This window comes from Onychomys torridus, chromosome 21, assembly GCF_903995425.1.
Source record: "Onychomys torridus chromosome 21, mOncTor1.1, whole genome shotgun sequence".
NCBI classification, from domain to species: domain Eukaryota; kingdom Metazoa; phylum Chordata; class Mammalia; order Rodentia; family Cricetidae; genus Onychomys; species Onychomys torridus.
This window is the reverse complement of record NC_050463.1, coordinates 30,231,845-30,251,145: the sequence shown is the minus strand read 5'-3', so window position 1 is coordinate 30,251,145 and position 19,301 is coordinate 30,231,845. Positions and strand designations below refer to the sequence as shown.

General features: G+C 40.6%; 1 protein-coding gene across 1 annotated transcript in view; it reads left to right on the top strand.

Annotated features, from left to right (window-relative positions):
- Nucleotides 1-17,166, top strand: part of Lclat1 (lysocardiolipin acyltransferase 1) — a 131,294-nt gene extending 114,128 nt beyond the window's left edge. The window contains exon 6 of the mRNA XM_036170705.1: nucleotides 15,526-17,166. Within this exon, the coding sequence (XP_036026598.1) occupies nucleotides 15,526-16,028 (503 nt within the window). The 3' untranslated portion in view covers nucleotides 16,029-17,166. The remainder of the gene's footprint in view (nucleotides 1-15,525) is intronic.
- Nucleotides 17,167-19,301: the final 2,135 nt, after the last annotated feature.

The window sequence follows — 19,301 nt, the reverse complement described above, 5'->3', positions numbered from 1 at the left end:
GCATCAGACTTTGCTTGGAGCTCCTTTTTTTTTGTATTAAAAGCATCTTATTGCTACCATGTATTTGGTAGTTTGGACTTCTGCTCTAGTTCAGATGACTACCACACAGTGGAAGATAGGACCTATCTTATGGTGATAGACTGATGGGTTAGGCATTGCTGAGAAGTGAACATAAGCCCTCATGTTTTAATACTTCCAATACAGCTTTATCAAAACTGTTAGAGCATGTGCACAGTGTACTTTGAAAGATGATGATAATGCAGTCTGAGTCTAAAACTTGAAATAAAAATGGCCTTTCATGTAGACAGAATTAACTTTCCATGTGTAGGAACTGCCTTAACGTGCTGGCCGACAGACTCCTTAGTCCCACTCAGCAGAAGAGGAACCTGGGGCCAGAGGAAGTTTACTTCATTTGCAGAAGCTTCGGAACTATGGCAATCTTGACTGTAGCTTCTGTTCTTAATACACAGCTCTGAGAAAGTAGAATTAAGAGGCAGAAAGACTCCGAGTCATAGGGACCTGACTGCTGGCAAGTGATGCCATTCCTCTATGGCTTTGTTCTACAGCTTTAAAGGAGGGTTCATGTCTTTGTGTTCAGCTATGTAAATGTGACTGTGCCCTGGAAAACACTTAAAGGCAGGGATCTTTCTTTGGTTCTCCAGTGCACCCTACAGATCTATAGCAGAATCTGATGCATTAAGTGCTCTATAGATTGTTGAGTGAATAATGCCAATACCAGACATAAGGCATGTCCAATTATGTACCATTAGTCCCCTTCAACACTAACATCAGAGCATGGAGACTATAATCATATGCCTCAATAATAACGATCTTATTTATTTCAAAGGTCAGAGAACTCGGTATGTGCTGCATGGGCTAACACTTCGGGAATCTGCCAATGAGTCAAGTCCAGGGTCTTTAACATCTACATAACTGTGTGGAGCCCAGCTGTGAAACAAGCAGCCTTTCTTTCTCTTCCTGTTCACATGAATTGTAACTGTCTTCTCTTTCCATTTAGCAAGAATGGTAACAAAAACAAAGACAGCACATAGATGTTTTTGAAAGAATAGACTAAAAGAGTCTCTGTTGTCAGTGATGCAATACAGATGTACAAGTTGTACCTGACAGTCCTGCATGAAAACAAGTCACTAGTCCCTTCCTTTTTTTATTTAACATAATTTCTTTATTGATTCTTTGGGAATTTCACATAATGAACCCCAATTCTACTCTTCTCCCTGTCCTCCCCTCACTCCTGCAGTGCCCCCAAAAGAAAAATTTAAAAATATATATCAAAACAAACAAGCAAACAAAAACTTCTTTGCTCCTCCATCTTTCCCACCTCCCCAACATCTCTTTATTTGTCCTGGTGTCATTGGGAGCCGAGGTGTGTCACATAGTATACCCTTCTGTCCAATCAGCTTGTCCTTTTCTTTTCAAAGAACTTTATGTTGTTGTTTATTGCTGCCCACTTTGGCTTTGCAATGTGTATGTGAAAATCCCAGGAGTGAGTCCAGCCACTGGACACTGGTGCAGCTGCTAGGCCACCCTGCCACATCGTTAGCACCTATGCACTATGCTAATTTAGTGGTAGGACATGACTTCTTAATGGAGCACAGATGTTCGTCAGATTTCTAATGTCACATGCAGTATATATACACATCATCATCTACTGTGGTTTGTGTGTGTGAGGCTTGCAAATCCTCTGCCGTTCTGCTACATGGGTACTTTCCTGTTCTCACGCTTGGCTTCCTTCACTGGCTTCGTGTCACTCAGGGTCTTCATTACTCAGACCCACGGGATGTATTGTCCTCATCTTGTCATTTGTTTATTCTGTTATTTTTAGCTTACTAATTACAGCTCTTTACTTTTAATAATGTTCTTTGCCTCTTTCCTTTTGTATTTTTCTTCTAGTTTCCAAGGTAAGTATTTTCTTCTTTTTTTCTTTTCAGTATTCAGGCTTATAAAGTCATACAGTTTTCCTTCGAGTCTTCACAGTAGTTCTTAGATTCTCCTTTTCATTCCATTTTCATTCATAATTTTCCTTTCAATTTCTTCCTTTACCCAAAGATTATCAAAATAATATATTCTAAAGGAGAATATATTATTTTAGTAGTTGCTATTGTGGAATTTTGATATTAGGATGTTATATTATAAATTCTCAAAAGTATTTAAAGCGTCTTTCTACATGTAATTTTATGTAAGCCACATATGGGAGAATATATGGGCCCATATAAGTATGTTAATTCAAATTTGTTAGTACTAAGTTCCTTCATTTAATTTCTATCTGGTGGAGTTCACTTAGGGAAGAAATTTTGAAGCTTACAATTTAGTTTTCAATTTCTCTTTGTCTTTCTATTTTTTAAATATTTGACTAGTAAGACTTAATTTAATTCTGCGGGCATTTGGTAAACTTTTTGACCCTATCATGCATAAATTCTGAAGAGATCATTGGTTGATCTTTCCTTGCTGTTGTTAAGTCAGGACAGGAGAGATTGCTCAGTGGTTAAGAACATTCACCTGCAGAGGACCCAAGGTCAGTTCCTAGCACCCACATCAGACCTATCACTCCAGCTCTAGGGGTTCTGACAAACCATTTATAATTAAACCTAAGAATAGTAAAATAGAAATTAACTACTTAAATACAACCGTATCTAACTAGAGCCCTATAATAACAGGTTGAAATGAGTATTTAAAATGTTGAAGCACTAAACCCCACATTTTAAACTCAACTATCCATTTTATTAAGCAAATGTTAATAATGAAAGCAATAAAAAAATCTACCATAAAGCCTTGAAAACTAAACATAAGACAAGAAAGACATTATATACCCCTTTTCTTGAATAAACAGACTTAAATGGCAGTTATCCCAAAATTATAATGCAAATATAGAGTTTCCAGATAGATTTTGTTTTGTTTTGTTTTGGGAGGTATGTCTTGTTGTGTGATACTATGTGTTCTGACAAATAAAGCTTGCTTGGAGTCAGAGGGACAGAAGTGGTAAGGCAGGGCTGAGTTGGGATCTCGGCCCTTTTGGTCAGAGAAATGGAAAAGTTAGGAAGTCACTGGTGGCTGCTCCCCTGCTTCTCTGATCTTTCAGATTTTACCCCAATATCTGACTCCTGATTTTTATTGATAAGACTAATTAGATTTATGCATCATCTTATGTCCAACTTTTGGGGCACGAATTCATGAAACAGCTCTTGCCTGTGGTGTTGCAGCCACTAGCACCCACCAGAGCTGCATGCAGAAACTGCATCCAGCAGAGTCACTATACCCCTGGCTGGTTTTCTCTTTTCTTCTCCAAGCACTCTGAGCAAGTCTGGGATTTCCCTGTTGCAGCTTCTCCATATCAATCTCCAGCAGAGTCAGCCCCTCACCACCAGTGAGCTCTGCCTTCAGGCAGCTCTGTGCTTTCACTTTCCATGGGCCACATGTGCTGCTTTTGCACATTGCCCTGTGCAGACAGCTGGCTTCCTGGCTCCTTTTCCCCCATGGGTTATGGACTTCCCCTGGACCCCCTCCTCAGGCTGCTGACACTCAATCATCAGCAACGGTCCTCAGCCAGGCTGTGCATAACCTGTGATCTCAGCTCAGCTGTGCTATGCAATGGCAGCCAGCCCCACACCTCACTGTCATCATCATCAGATCTGATCAGACAGTTGTGAATTCTTAAAGGGAGGAAATTAGTTAAAATAAAAAAATTTCTTTTTCTCACATTAAAAAATGGGAAACACTATTACAATGGAGGGAGTTAGGTCTCTGTGTGATTCCACAATTGATGGTTTAAAAATGGAATAATTAAATGAGGGGAAAATAACTTAGCTGTGGTTTACATGTTAATTATAATCATTATTGGTTTGATAATTCTTGTTTTATCCCTAAAACAGTTGGTTGATATGAGTGCCAAGAGACAGGTCTTAGAAAAAGTTACTAGAGAAAATATTGCCATTTTGACTGTAAGTTACAAGCCTTAGAAAAACGTACTAAAACAGATATTAGAAATATTCAGACAAAGATAGAGGAGTTTAAAGGAGAACCAACCTCACCATTACATTATAAAATTAGAGATGAATAGCTCAACCAACCTTAATTTATCCAGTTGCCTTACAGGAACAACTGCCAAATGACAGATATCCCCAATGTTATATAAGAGCTAGATTTGAGGAGATTTAAGGAAGCGATAATCTCATTATATGCATTCACCTTTTGTGAAGCAGATGTTAAACTAGTTCAACTAGTAACAGAATTTTCCCACAAGACTGGAGAGACTTGGCTACAGCATTATTGGAACCTGATCTTCAATTACAGTGGAAGACCTGGTGGAAAGATGAGGCTAGGACTGTTGAACAATGAAGTAGGGATAGAAGTATTGAAATTTCCCAAGATGAACTTCTTGGAGAGGGTGATTATGCTGATGTACAAAGAAAGTCTCTATATGATGACCACATGCTGGCTCTATGCCATGCAGCCTTAGTAAATGCTTGGGACAGAATAGAAGTAGTCAGAAAGAGAACTGAGTCATTTACTAAAGTTATACAGGGCCTAAAAGAAACCTTCACTGATTTTTTTTTTTTCCACAAAGATTGACTTCAGCTTTAAATAGAATGGTACCAAATTCAGAAGCTAGACAAATAATAATTGAATCTTTGGTTTTTGAAAATGCTACTTCACAATGCAAACAGATAATTATAATTAGGCCTTTAAAGGCAAATTAGCACCCATAAAGGAATGGATCCAAGATACAGTCAATATTGAATCTCATAACCTTGATGATGCTTGGATAGGAGAGGTGATTTCCAGAAGCTTGAAGAAAAATAAAAATGTCAGGTGTTTTAATTGTAGCAATCAAGGTCACCTAAAAAGGGATTATAGACAGAGCCTTCCTAGAAACAATGTTTCTTTTTCTAGGAATAATCCAAACAGAAAGTCCCTGCTTTCTGGAGTATGCAGAAGGTGTGGCAAAGGCCGACATTGGACCAACCAGTGCAGATCAACCCTTTGCCACTGGGAAACACTTTTTTCGGGGGAGGCTCTGGCAGGCCATGTCAAATTTGGTTCAGTCATTGTCACAGCAGGGGAGGGAAACTCCTTCCCAGAGCAATTAAAGGACTTAATGCCTATTGAAGAAAAAAAATGCTTTGGAGGATATAACAGCTTTAAACAATAAAACAAAAATTTCAGGAGAAACCAAAAGGCAAATATTTTCACAAACTTCTATAAATGATAAAGACCAAAGCTTAAAATACAAATAAATGACATTGTAATTGAAGGTCTTGTAGACCCAGGGGCAGATATAACAATAATTGCACCAGAGTCTTGGCATCCAAACTGGCCTCTTCAGGAGGTAAATGTTCAGCTTTTAGGGACTGGAACTTTATCTCAGGTAATACAAAGAGTGAGATGTGTCAAATGTATAGAGCCAGAAGGACAGAGAGGAAAAATCAATACCATATATGGCTAATACAACAATGAATTTATGGGGACGTGATTTGTTACAGCCATGGAATATCCAGATTAATATTTCTCCTCTCCAGTCTCAGAAACAAACCATAAACTAACATATGTTTCTGGGAAACACATTAAAAGATATTATGAAGAACAGTTCCTAACCATTCAGGTTGTACAAAAACAGGGCACAACAGCTGATGATCTGTCAAAGGTACCAACAGCCCTACCTGTAAATTGGTCAACTGACAAATCTGTCTGGTAGAACAGTGGCCTTTGACATCATGAAAATTATAGGCACTAGAACAGCTGGCACAGGAGCAGCTAAATGCTCAACATCTTGAAGAATTGACTAGTTCTTGGAATTCTCCTGTGTTATTAGAAAGGAATCTGGAAAATGGAGAATGGTAACAGATCTAAGACCTATTGATAAGGTGATTCAGCTAATGGCTCTTGACAGCCAAGAATTCCCCTGCCTTCTCTATTATCAAAAGGATGGTATATTATACATATTGATTTAAAAGACTGCTTCTTCACCTTTCCAAGAAAAGGATAGAGAAAAATATGCTTTCACAATGCCTACATATAATAATTCTAAGCCTGTTAAGAGATATCAATGGAAGGTTCTCCCAAAAGGGATGTTAAACAGCGCCACCCTGTGCCAGTATGTTGTACAATAGCCATTAGAAATGATTTGTGTACAGTTTCCTCAATCTATAATGTACCATTATATGGATGATATCTTACTAGCTGATTCAAATGTAGATACTTTAGAGAAAATTTTTGAATAAGTAAAGAAAATTTTGCCTTGTTGTGGGGGTTACAAATTGCTCCTAAAACACACACACACACACACACACACACACACACACACACACACACACACAAAGAGGAGATTCTGTTAATTACTTAGGATATAAAATAGGTTTACAAAGAATTCAGCCCCAAAAGATCCAAATCAGGAGAGATCAATTCCAGACTCTTAATGACTTTCAAAAATTGCTGGGAGACATTAACTGACTATGACCCACATTGGATTAACAACTCACGAACTGAGTAATTTGTTTCAAACCTTGCAAGGTGACAAGGACTTAAGTAGTCCAAGAAAATAATCAGCTGGGCTTTTTGAAGTGCATTACCTATGTGGGATGCCTTGCTCAGCTTTGATATGGGGGGGGGGGGGGGCTTGGTCCTGCCTCAGAGGAATGTATCAGGCTTTGCAGACTCCCCATGGGAGGCCTTGCCTTTTCAGAGGAGGTGATGGGGGTGGATGGGTCAGGGAAGGAAGGCTAGGGGGAGTGGGAGGAGGGATGAGAAGGTGGTCTGTGGTTGGTATGTAAAATAAATAAATTTCTTAAAAAAAAAAAAAAAAAAGAATGAGGGCCATCTGAGACTAAGAAGGGCATCAGTGGGAGTGTGAGAACAAGATAGTCTAATCCATGGTAAATAAAATTTGAAACATAATAAAATGCATTATGTATGCATATAAAAAAGAAAATTATCAGCTGAAGCTGAGAAAGAATTGGCTTTGGTAGGAAAAAAATTAGAGGATGCACATGTGGATCATTTGGATCCGGAGCTTGATTGCATTCTGGTTATTTTACCTTCTGTGCATTCCCCTGCAGGAATTTTAATGCAGAGAGAAGATAATATCTTAGAACAGATATTTTTAACCACACAAACAGAGTGAAAACTTAAAGACCTATATAGAAAAGATTTCTGAGTTGATTCTAAAGGGAAAATTGAGACTTCATCAATTATCAGGAAGACCCAGCAGAAATTGTAGTATATCTTATTAATGCCAAAATTTCCTCTTTATGCACAGAAAATGAACATTGGCAAAGAGCTTGCAGTAATATTTTGGGAAAGATTAGCAACAAATATCCCAAAAGCAAGAGATTTCAGTTTACAAAGAGAACTAACTGGCTCCTTCCTCACATTGTACAGGGATCACCAATTTCTGGAGCCCCCTACATTCTATACTGATGCAAACAAATCAGGAAAGGCAGGTTATAAATCATGAAATTTGAACAAAGTGGCTCAAAGCCCTTATGATTCTGTTCAAAAGTCAGAATTCTATGCCATTCTCATGGTATTATTAGATTTTCCAGAATCTCTTAATACAATTACGGACATTTAATATGCAGAAAGTATTGAGGGCAAAGGCATGTGATCCCAAGTGCTGGGATTAGAGTTGTGTGTCGCCACTGCCTGCCCTGTATGGTTAACTAGTGGCTTAGCTCTGCACTCTGATCTTCAGGCAAAGTTTGTTAGATCACAAACAAAATGGTCATCATGGGGATACCTGTATAAATTAAGACTAACAATGCTCCAATATATATATCTCTAGTAAAATAAAACTTTTTGTATATTACAGCATAGAGCATATTACAGGTATACCACACAATTCTACAGGGCAAAAAGTTATACAAAGATCTAATTGAACTCTAAAAGATATACTTAATAAACAGAAAGGGGTAATAAAGACCCCCAGAGATAGGTTACACAATGCTTTATTAACTTTAAATTTTCTGAATGCTAATGAGAAAGAAATGACAGCTGTGGAGAGACATTGGACAGTAGAAAAAACTATGTAATTAAATCAGCCTGTGTACTTTAAAGATGTGCTGACCTCAGAGTGGAAACCAGGATATGTGTTATGTTGGGGAAGAGGTTTGCTTTTGTTCCACAAGAGAAGAAAAGCTATGGATACCATGAAAATTAATAAAGATTAGATTTGAACAATAGAGACTTCTTGATTAGAAGCCAGCCTGACCTTTGAATCTAAACTAATCTATAAGACTAACAAATACTTTTCATTTGATCAGATATAATTTGCCAAAATGGAAACTCCCTAAAGTTAGGGTTGAGGCAGGGTTTTGTTTTTGTCTTTCCAGGAGAATGAAGGCTAAGGAAGCTGAAGACCATTAGACAAATGAGACATCCAAAGAAAAAGGTCAAATCACCCAGAGAAAATGTCCCAAGAAAAAGAGTAAATTGGCCTGGTGGGATATCACATTTCCAACAGGATAAAATTTTATAAATCTTCCCGAATGTTTGTTTCTGTTCTTCTCTACAGACACATAATGCAAATGGTCTTTTTGTAGTCCCAGGTCAATTAAAAATTAAAACTGGCTTTGGAGTTGAACATAGCTCTCTCCTCTAAACCCAAGCATGCTTGTTAAAAGAAAAATCCAAAATCTCTGTCTCATATCAGAAGAGACACCTGATATGGAAAAGAAGAAAAATGAAAATTAAGGGACTATTCTATTGCCACTAATCTCATAACATAATCTTTTGGTTTTATTTTGATTCTTTGAAACTCTTCTAAAGGTATAAATATCTCAAAATTTATACCATTAATATATTTTAAACTTTTTGTCATGATTTTATTGGTCATATTGAGTACTAACTAATTCTAGAAAAAGGCTTCATCTAGCATTCTGTACATGATTTCTGGCTTGAGTCTCTATCCGGTAACTAGGAAGTAACTTTTTGTACTCAGGATGTAAATAATAAATTATGGTCCTTTAGCATCTTTGAGATCTGCTGCATGTGACATTTAAAATGTTTAAGATGCCTAACAGCGACTTTTGAAGTCTCCCAAAGGAGTCACAAAAGCACGGCCTACTTTACCAGCTGTGAGCCAGTAGAGGAAAGCGATCTGGTCTTGTAGCAGGAATAGGCATGGGGCTTGTGGAACAATGGAGAAAAAGGACACCAGCTAGCAAGGGGTTTGAGCCGTGGCCAAGTTAATGTCGCAATGTAATAGAGGAGGGAAGCTGCTTAATACAGAAGTGAGAAAACTTGTTTTCACCTTGCAAAGAAATGTAAAGGTCCATATGTTGTAGACATAAGAAAGACAAAAGTATTGAAAACCTCTAACATGAGAAAATTTCTTGATAAAATACAGTTATATTGGAGAAGATGCTATCAATAAAGATAATAAATATTTGTAAAGACATTTGCAACACAGTGTTTAGAGAAATACTGATTTATGATAAGGAGCTTTGTAAATGGAATAAAAGGAAGAAATAAAGGACCTACAGGAAATGAACTTGGAAATGAAGCTGCGTTCACAGAGGAATAAACCACCCAGGTACTCTACCTAAATCATGGACACCACAGTTTAGGTCTCAGCATCTGCCAAGCAAGCTATCTGTAGCCCTAACTCTGAAGAGAGATTTCTGGAGTCTGCCAGCTTCTACTGAGGCATGAGCCCAGGTTCAGAGAGAGACCCTGCCTTAGAGGAGCAGGTAGAGAGTAATGCAAGAGGACAGCTGGCGCCCTCTCCTGGTCTCCATTCATAGCCACCCCACCTTCCCACATACAAATAAATTAAATTAAAAAGAAAAAACTCTTTGGTGGTCAGGTGTCAAAATACTAACAGGTATCATAAAATGTAATGTCTTTGCTTCAAAAAGCTTGTACATGCTTAAGAAATGACACATAACTGAATTTTGAAAACATGCAGAAGTATTAGAAGTACATAAATCCCATAAATGTGTAATGTATAATCAAAGACATATAAAAATCAAATCTAAATTGTGTTTCAGAAACTTTCTAAAACTACAGTACAAGCATTAGTATAACCACACAAAAAGGTAAGTTTCTTGTGTGTATTCAAACATTTTGGGGAGTCAATTGCTTGTGTGTGCGTAGCAAAAATCTCTTAACGTATTCATTTACATTCTTTGATCTAATGTCTCAACATTCTCTAGAAAATCATTACCATTGATTGCAAAAACATCTACTTAATGCCATGTGAATGAAACAAGGGACTTTTGTTCTTCAAAACATTCATCCATAAAATATTTTAGAAAATCTGAAATGACCTGGATGGGAAGTATAAAATAGTGCTTCAGTATGGTATAGGGTTGGTTGTTTTTTTGTCCCATACATTTTCAACTTAGGCTGAAAAAAACCGTGAATAATGTTCCAAGTAGGATACTATAGAATTTTCTCTAGTTATGAACATGGTGCTGTTGGAGTCTTCATGCCAGTTAGTTTTAAGTGGCTCATGCATGCTCTTATTTATTGCTATTTTTTATCTGTATACTCTGACTCTGTCCATTCAAGATGCTCTTCATCGTGGGTTGACTAGTGCCAGCATGCCATGGTTTATTAGCACAGTTATGTGTCAGTGCTGGTTCAAGGCAGTGGTTGCTTAGTTATGAAACCCAACTTCTGTCTCCGGGGGATGATGATTTTTCTGTTTGGTTTTTTTAAATATGAAAACAAAACCAAAAAAAAAAAAAAAAATCAGTGGCCTTCAGCTTTTTATTTTAACATGAAACACATCATGGGTGAAAAGTTCCTTTAATAGTTGCTGTTATTTGTAGTTAAATTTATGGATTCAGATCTGGCTAGATTTTATTTAATCAAGATATCGAAATGAAATGTGAAGTTATATTTTGTGTATTTTATACATACTTGGTTATGAAATGGGGAAAGAAAGGGAAATTTGCAGTCTTTGCTAGTTCTCTTTAGGCTCGCTGTTGGAAATGTGCATTATTCTGTCATCAAGCTGTACAATTGGATTATGTGCTTTACTAGGCATGAGCACAGCAGCATCCCTTCCCTCTGATACGACTTTAGAGTTCACGAAAGCTTCTTGCAGGCCTTTCTTTTAAGCATACGGATGTGTAAAGATTTGCCAGTTTCCTATTCCTGGCGAGCATTTGACACTAGATAGAACTCTTTTAAAGACCATGACTCCAACTTGAGATGATTAGAGACATACCCTTGTGGATATTACATTTGGAAAAATCAATCCTAGTTTTCAACTTCTGTTGGTTATTTAAACATGTCTAGAATATTTAGAATCCCCTAGTGTCTGTCAGAGTCTTGGAAGGAAGATTTGGAAGAATAAGCGACTGCTTTGTTCCTCCCACTAAAAGAAACAGTTGAGGTCCCAGTGAGCATGACTGTTCTAACTGAGTGCTAGCTTTGTACAATAATTCCATTAGGTACAGTATCCAAAACAGATCTACTTTCTGAGCCCAGTGCAGGCAGAAAGATAAGTAGATGGCATCCATGTCTGTAATTTAACTCATCGGAAAAGCAATGAGATCTTTTAAAAATGCTTTCTATTGATGGCAGCTGGGTGTTAGGATGATATAAAACCTTAGTGATAGCAGAAATATTTTTCCTGGTTCTGGCTTCCTTGGTGGTACTGGCTCCCTTGGGCTCAAGGGCACAGACCAAGGGAGTCTAAATGAAATGTGGTACAAAAGTAAGCTCTTCTGCCTGCAGGGAATTGGGCTCTCCCACTCTGCAAAACAGTGACTTGTGACTTTTGTGTTGTCTAGAGACCTTTACTTAATATAAAGGTTAAAACGTATCAGGACTGTTGACTCTCCTTCCAAAGGCCTTTCTCTTGCCAATGTGTTTACCCATGTCCAAGTCAATGCCTAAGGAAGCCCTTAAGCTACCTGTGATGCTGGGGATGTGAATGTCAAAGAAGAGTGTCTTCTTGCCAGCTCCCCTTCCCTTCAATTTATCTTTTTAGTCTAAACACTATAATGCTGTTCACACTTTCTTGTCATGTAAATGGGTAGTACTTTAATGATGCTTAATTATAATAATAGCTTTCCAAAGTTCTAAATCTCATACAAGTTTAGACTATTGCCCTTTCAGGACCAACAATTCGTGGAATTCAAGTTAGAAAAACAAAATATCATGAGGCCAACTCAATGTCAGTAAAGGAAATAGAAGTGTTGTAGTAGATGGCTAACGTTTATGAACTTCCTGGGTCCAAGAACTCACTCTGCAGTCACCCACTGAATTATTACAACTTTCCAACAAAGAAGGCATAATTAGCTCCCATACTTTTAGTTGAGAAGATAAATCACACACATACTGATCACATGCAAATTTCTAGACGCTCTTGAACACTAGGTACTAAAGAGGCACACATGTGACTCTTGTTTGAGCATACAGTGGCAGCCTGGTCGGTCTCACAGCAGGGAGGGCCATCCGGGCCTTGACATTTAATAAAGGCCCTTCATTAGAGCTGGACATTGAAAGAGATTGAGATCAGGGATTTCTTCAAGAGAAATTACGTATTTGAAACCGAAGGGATTCAGGAGAAAGCCTTTTAAAACAGTACTTGGAGCATTTGTCTTGAGTATGGAAGGCCCTGATTGGCAGCCTCGGGGTCTAGGCAAACAGTACTGTGGATCGTGGCAGAGAGGGGATGTGAATGCAGTTCTCCCACAGACACCACGATGGTGGGAACTGTTCTCAGAGAGAGAGGCTATGGCTTTACCTGGTGGCCTGTGATAGTGATAGCTGGCATTCACTAACACTTACTGAGCCATGATCCTGAGTGTTTTCCTGGATGTCTTCAGTAACTCTCAGAACCGTTCAGTGATGTACTTTGTAGGCCCAAGACCAAGAAAGCCTCAGAGAGACTTTGTAACTTGCTCAGCAGGCTCTTCCAGAGTTTTGACCCAAGCTGTCACTTCTGCAGCGCCCCACCTCACCCCATGCTCTGCATAGCAGTGAAGCTAGGAGGTCTCTGTCTGAGGTACTGTCACTGTGTCAGAACGTACAACTTAATTACCAAGCATCAGCACCTACCTCATAAGCATGAAGGGACACCGCACACATTGTGTGGGAAAGTACTTTAGTTTCTCACTGGAGCGAGAGAGCTACTTTTCTTACAGTTCTGATCCTTTCTGACAATCTGTGACTATTTCATATTAATATTAAGAACCATTTATAAGAGCTGAGGAGCTAGCTTAATGAGTAAAGAGCCCTTACTATGTAAGTATGAGGGCCTGAATTCAGACCCCTAGTACCTACATGAAGGCTGGGCATGCTCCTGGGTGCCTGTAACCCTACAGCTGGGAAGCAGGGACATACTGATCCCGGGAACTCGGTGGCCAGCCAGCCAGTCTAGCCAGCTTCAGGTTCATTAAGCATCTATGTCAAGAGACAAGCAGAGCGGTAGGGAGATACCCAGCATCCGATTCTGGCCTCCATATGCATCCGCATCCTTCCTTGTATACATCAAACACACAGGAGAAAGGCTAGGACATTAAGAATAGGCAGATCCAAATGTTAAATGTGAAACCAGTGCAGAATGAGGAATAGACTCCAGGGAGCTACACAGAGCTGCAGTCTGGTCAGGCTCAGAGCAGTACTGTGGAGATGCCAGTAGCTTAGGTGGAAAGAGGGAGCCAGAGGAGTCTTGAAGAGAAATGAAATGTCAACATAACTTTGACTCGGGCTAACTGACACGGTGACCATCTTTTCTTCACTGAGAGAAAGTGGGGAGTTGAGGGCAGAGTTTGGGCCCAGCAGCCAGCAAGCACACTGGCTGTGGCGAGTGGTACAAGCCAACAGAGCCCGGTCTGTGTGGAGAGAGCGATAGTCCATTGACTTTCCAGTCAAGGAGAAGGGTCCTGTAAAGACAGTAAAGAAACCACGTTGAAACCTGCTTGTTGCCCTAAAGCAAACCAGAGTGTAGCCGAGGCTGACAGGAACAGAAGACTTGAAGAACCATTTTGAAGAGTGACATTTTGAAGGAGTGTGGTGGAGATGGCTTCACTTCTTTGCCTTTGTTGCTATTGAGAGGTAAAACTGCAACCGAGTAAAGTGTTCTCAGCTTAGATGCCATTTGATCCTGATAGAGGTAAATGCTGTGCTGCCACACCTCAGTCTAGAATATTCTTGATGGCCCCCAGATTTCCTCCTGTGCCTTCTCGGTACTTCCTACCCATGTAGGAACCACTGTTCTAATGCTGTCTCCACACGTGAGTCCTGCCTTGTGTGATAGAAGCAACTCAAGTGCTCATCCAGTCTGTTCACTGGAAGGGGAGAGGAGACTAGGGGATGGGCACTGTCACAGTGCATTATGTACCTGTGTGAAACTGTCATAACAACGCCATTATTTTATACAGCTAATAAAAAACACTTGAGTTTGTTCACTGGAAATAACAACAACATCCAGAGATGGCACCAACAATGCTGTGCCCTTGGGCAAACCACTAAGCTTCCCTGGGTCTGTATGTACAAGGTCCAGTTGAGCGTTAACTGTTGTCTTCTGCAGATCTTACAAAGCACCAGCTCTCTAACCTCAAAGGCCCCACTATTCATTCAGTGCTGAGACAAAACAATAATCCCGACTCCCTCCTGTGTCTTCCCCCTTCCCCATGGAGCACCATATCACACCAGTTCTGTTGTTGGGGAGTCCCTTCCTTTGGCCCCGCCTCTCCTTCCTGGCCTGTGTAATAGCCTCATTGTTTTGGTCTCCACACTGCTGGTGCTCCACTGCCCCCAAGATGATCCTCTGCCACATACACTGTACAGGAGGGTCTGTACCATTCCCGTGGTGTTCAGTCCACTCCCTCTACAGAAGCTGCTCCTTCCCCACCTCATCTGCCATGTTCCCGTGGACCTGTCTGATTCTGTGCATACTTGTTCCCCTGATTACTTTGGGAACATTTTGAAGGACACCGGGGACCATGTTTACCGTCTCTTTGCTGCCAGCATCTGGTGTGTGACTTCAAAAACAACCCCATCAAATACCTGTGCACAATGGTGTTTCAGGTCAGGATCAAAGTTGTTATGCTTGTTGTTTAGAAATGTTCGTGTGACTGACAATTTCTTCAAGTTTGTTTCTGAGGTTCCTTTGCAGTAATTATCATGGTCATTTTAAGGTAAAGATGAACACATTTCTAATGTCTTTAATGAGATGAGTGTGTTAATAGTGTCAATGTAACAAATCTTGTGGCTGAAGGGCTAGCCTATACCCTTTAATCCTATCTCAGCTTCAGCTCACTGTGTGTACCCATGTAGTTCTAGAATGCAGATTACCATTTCTGGGAATGAAGATGATTTCTTTCTAAAGGCCTTTGTGGTAATTAGCAGACAGGAAAAAAGGCTAAAAATGGCTGGTAAATATTGACCTAAGTACCCAGAAACCATGGTATTTTTAGCTCTTGCTTGTTCGTGGTGGTTCACTCTGTCCTGATTCTTCATGCTCAGGCTTCTGCCTGGCAGAGGGAATCAGCATTACCACCCCACTGACTGTTGCTAAAGCAAGGATGTTTCCATCTTTCCAAATCCTAGGTAAGAACCTCGATGCTGTCCATGACATCACTGTGGCATATCCTTACAACATTCCTCAGACTGAGAAACACCTCCTGCTTGGAGACTTTCCCAAGGAGATCCACTTCCATGTCCAGAGGTATCCGATCGACACCCTTCCCACATCCAAGGAGGACCTTCAGCTCTGGTGCCACAAGAGGTGGGAAGAGAAGGAAGAGAGACTGCGGTCCTTCTACCAAGGAGAAAAAAACTTTCACTTTACTGGGCAGAGCACAGTCCCACCTTGCAAGTCTGAGCTCAGAGTCCTTATGGTCAAGCTGCTCTCCATACTGTACTGGACCGTGTTCTGCTCTGCAGTGTGCCTGCTCATATATTTGTACAGTCTTGTTTGGTGGTATTTCATTACCAGCATCGTGTTTTTCGTGCTGCAGGAGAGAATATTTGGTGGACTGGAAATCATTGAACTTGCATGTTACCGCTTTTTTCACAAGCACACACATTTAAGTTCAAAGAGAAACAAGTGAGCCGGTCACATTCACCCTGTAAAACCCGAGGGGCGTTATGGAAATGCCACAGCCTTTGTAAACCCAGATGAGTTCCGCATGACTGTGTCAGACGTTTCTTGCTATCATTGTTCTTTGTTAAAGGTATTTTGCACTTCATTTTGTGGGGGAAATGTTGCTACAGTTTCTTTAAAACCTCTGAATGTAATTCCAATGCTGCAGACGTAGCAGGGTCAATCACCGTGAATAACTCGGGCCACAATATTAGCAACAATCAGTGAGCTGTTGAGACAAGATGGCAAGCTTTTCTGAAAGGGTCAGCCCGCTTCTGACAGGCTGCCAGCCCACAGGCAGGCCTGGCACCGTGAACACGGGCTCCAGCACATGGAGAGGCAGGTGGTAGCCTGGCTCCCCCATGGGGCACGGTCCATGCATCCCTTTATCCTTTTTCAGCAGTCAAACCCCAAACCGAAATTGTCTTGTCCTAAACCGATCACCATTTCGTAGGGAGCCTTCCATTGCTCATGGGCTCCTATGCTGAATGAGACAGCAGGAGACCCATCTTCCTCCCCGGGAAGTCAGAGCCGCACTGTGCTCAGGAGCACCTTCAGGCTCCTCCTGTGGGTTTTCAAGGACAGAGACTGGTTCAGCTCGCTCTTCACTCAGTCTTGATCTCCTGCTCCTCAGCAGGCGCAACTTCATCTTTAGTGTGAATGATACATGTAAAGATGTGCTAGAAGAACATTCTGGTATTTCAGACGCAAACTGTCTTATGAAATACTTTTTTAGAACCTACACACAATGGAAGGCAGGTATGTGTCCTGTAGGGTGTCTACCTTTCGCCATTAGAGCTACAACAAAAATGCCCGCAGACAGGATGGCATAGCCAAAGCCCCCAAGCCTTGATCAGCTGTGCTCTTCAAACCAAAAATGCTAACCCAGAATGAGCCCTTTCAACGATAGCAACGACTTCCTCTCCAATTCTCAACAGAAACATTGAAAGCCTCACTGACCGACTGCCTGTCACATAGTCCTGTCATCTGGAAGCAGAGACGGCCCAGCAGACCCATAGCACCAGTGCCCTGGGTGGGAGAAGCATGTGGCCATTGTTTCCACTGAGCTGCACGGTCCTGGCTTTTGTGATTGGGGGGGGGGGGGGGGGGGGCACAGAGGCACATAACATTGTTCGGCTGTTAGCAGACCTGTCACCCACCCCCAGGCAGTCTGAACAGCTGTCACTGCCCTGTGTCCTCAGACAGGAATTCGCCTTCCTGCTCAGCTTACCAAGCACATTCTGGAGAAAGCCCTGGTGGAGACAGAACACCGTTAGCGCATAGCATATCCTGTTTATTTGGTTCTTCTGGAGTTTGTGTGTATGTTTTAGTGGGAGTGCTAAGTGGCGCCTCTAGTGAAACACACCAGCCGGTGGTTAACTGCTCCTCTGAAGCTCATTTTAATCCTGCCTGGAGCTCACTAATTAGTTCCTGTACACATCTGCTCTCAGCACAGCAGTGTGACTTTATAGTTTTTAAAGGTAAAAACACACAAAAAAGGACTTTTTTTTTCTTCCTCTTAATGAGAAAGACTTCTAATTTTAAGTTTTTCTGAGACTTCCATGGATCCCATTTAAACATGGAAATAGCTAACAATTAAAATTGCATTTGTTCCCCAGGTACAAGAGCAAAGCTGCTCTCTATGCCCACAGTAACTGGGATCAGTGATGTCCATCTCATTGTGTGCCCTCAAGCTCCTTACCTCTTGTTCTCCCTTAAACGGGAAGATCTTCCTCCTCGTTTGATCATAGGAAACATGCTTAAGGTAGAAAATACCTTAACTTTATCATCTACCCCATAATTCATAATTGTAAGTATGACATTAAAACTAGAGAGATTGCTTTAAGAGATTTTTCTCCAACAAGAAAGTCCCCTTTTAAATAAAAGTTTTTAAATTACAATTATTTGTTCTTACCTATTTAGCTATGTTAAAACCTTTTATTTAACTTAAATATATATATATATATATATATATATATACACACACATATATATGTGTGTGTGTATATATATACATATATATGTATATATATATATGTATATATATAATGATTTTGAGCTTAGAACTGCTTTAAATCAATCCTTGATGGTTGTCAGAGCTCCTAGCAGCTGGCAGCCCTGATGCAGCAGAACCCACCCCCTAACCCCTGTGATGGTGAGCCTAAGGGACTGAAATACTCACAGCACTAGTTGGCTAGTTGACCCCATTCTGAGAGATTTTAAGTACAGTTGTTGTGGGTTATTTATGGTGTAAATAGGAACCAATAAAAAGGGGAGCTGGCTAGGTGACGAGTTCCCACACTAGGTATTTTTTAAAAGCCCAAGGAATCCTGACCTTTAATCAGAAAACATGAGGGAAGGCTGAAAACGAAATGAGTAAACACCCTAAAGAACTCATCATTTAAGACTCGCTAACACCCTGCCTCTGTGCTATCAGAACATACACGAGAAAGAAAGAATTAGCATCTCCCACTCATGTGCTCCACATGAAAACCAGATATTGGTAGCCAGTCCCGAGTTCTGCAGACAGACACATTCCCATTTCACCGGCTCTCAAGCTCTGGCCCAACAGAGATGCTCCAGTACAGTCACAATAAAGACTAGTGGCAGGGAGCCTGCTGGCGTTAAATTGTTTACATTTCTTTATATAAAATAATGTGCTTTTGGTGCCTTAGTTACAGGTCCCTTTCTTTTCCTGTTCCAAGAATTCTATAAACGTGTTCTTAGATAAAGTCTCTCCTTGTTACTCACTAGGAGGAAAAATGGTATCTCCATCCTGGTCCCTGGTTGACAGAAACAAAACACTATGTTGTATCTTGGAGAAGAGCACTGGGTGCTGAGCTTCCTAGTGGCTGCCTTCGAGTTCTTAACCATAGAAGACGAAAATGGCTTGGCCACACAACGAACTTCAGACTAGATAAGGCTCTAAAGGTGTCTTGTACCTACCTTAAATTTTTGTTTCTGGTATGTTGTTTTTAAAAGATTGTTACATAGAGAACACAAGGTCTGGAAAACATCTCAGAATGGCCTCAGCGTTCAGTGTCCGCTGGAATGCTTGCGAGGTGTTGTCTGTAAAATGCATCCGGAATAAAGTGGGGTGAACGACACTGTTCAGAGCTGTTGTGATTGTTTTGACAGGAGTGATGGACATGAAAGGTCCCAGTGCTGCTGTTTCCCAGATTGTCCCGAGCTCAAGGAGGAACTGAGGATTAGGACTCCCATGGGTGTTAAAGAGTGGTCT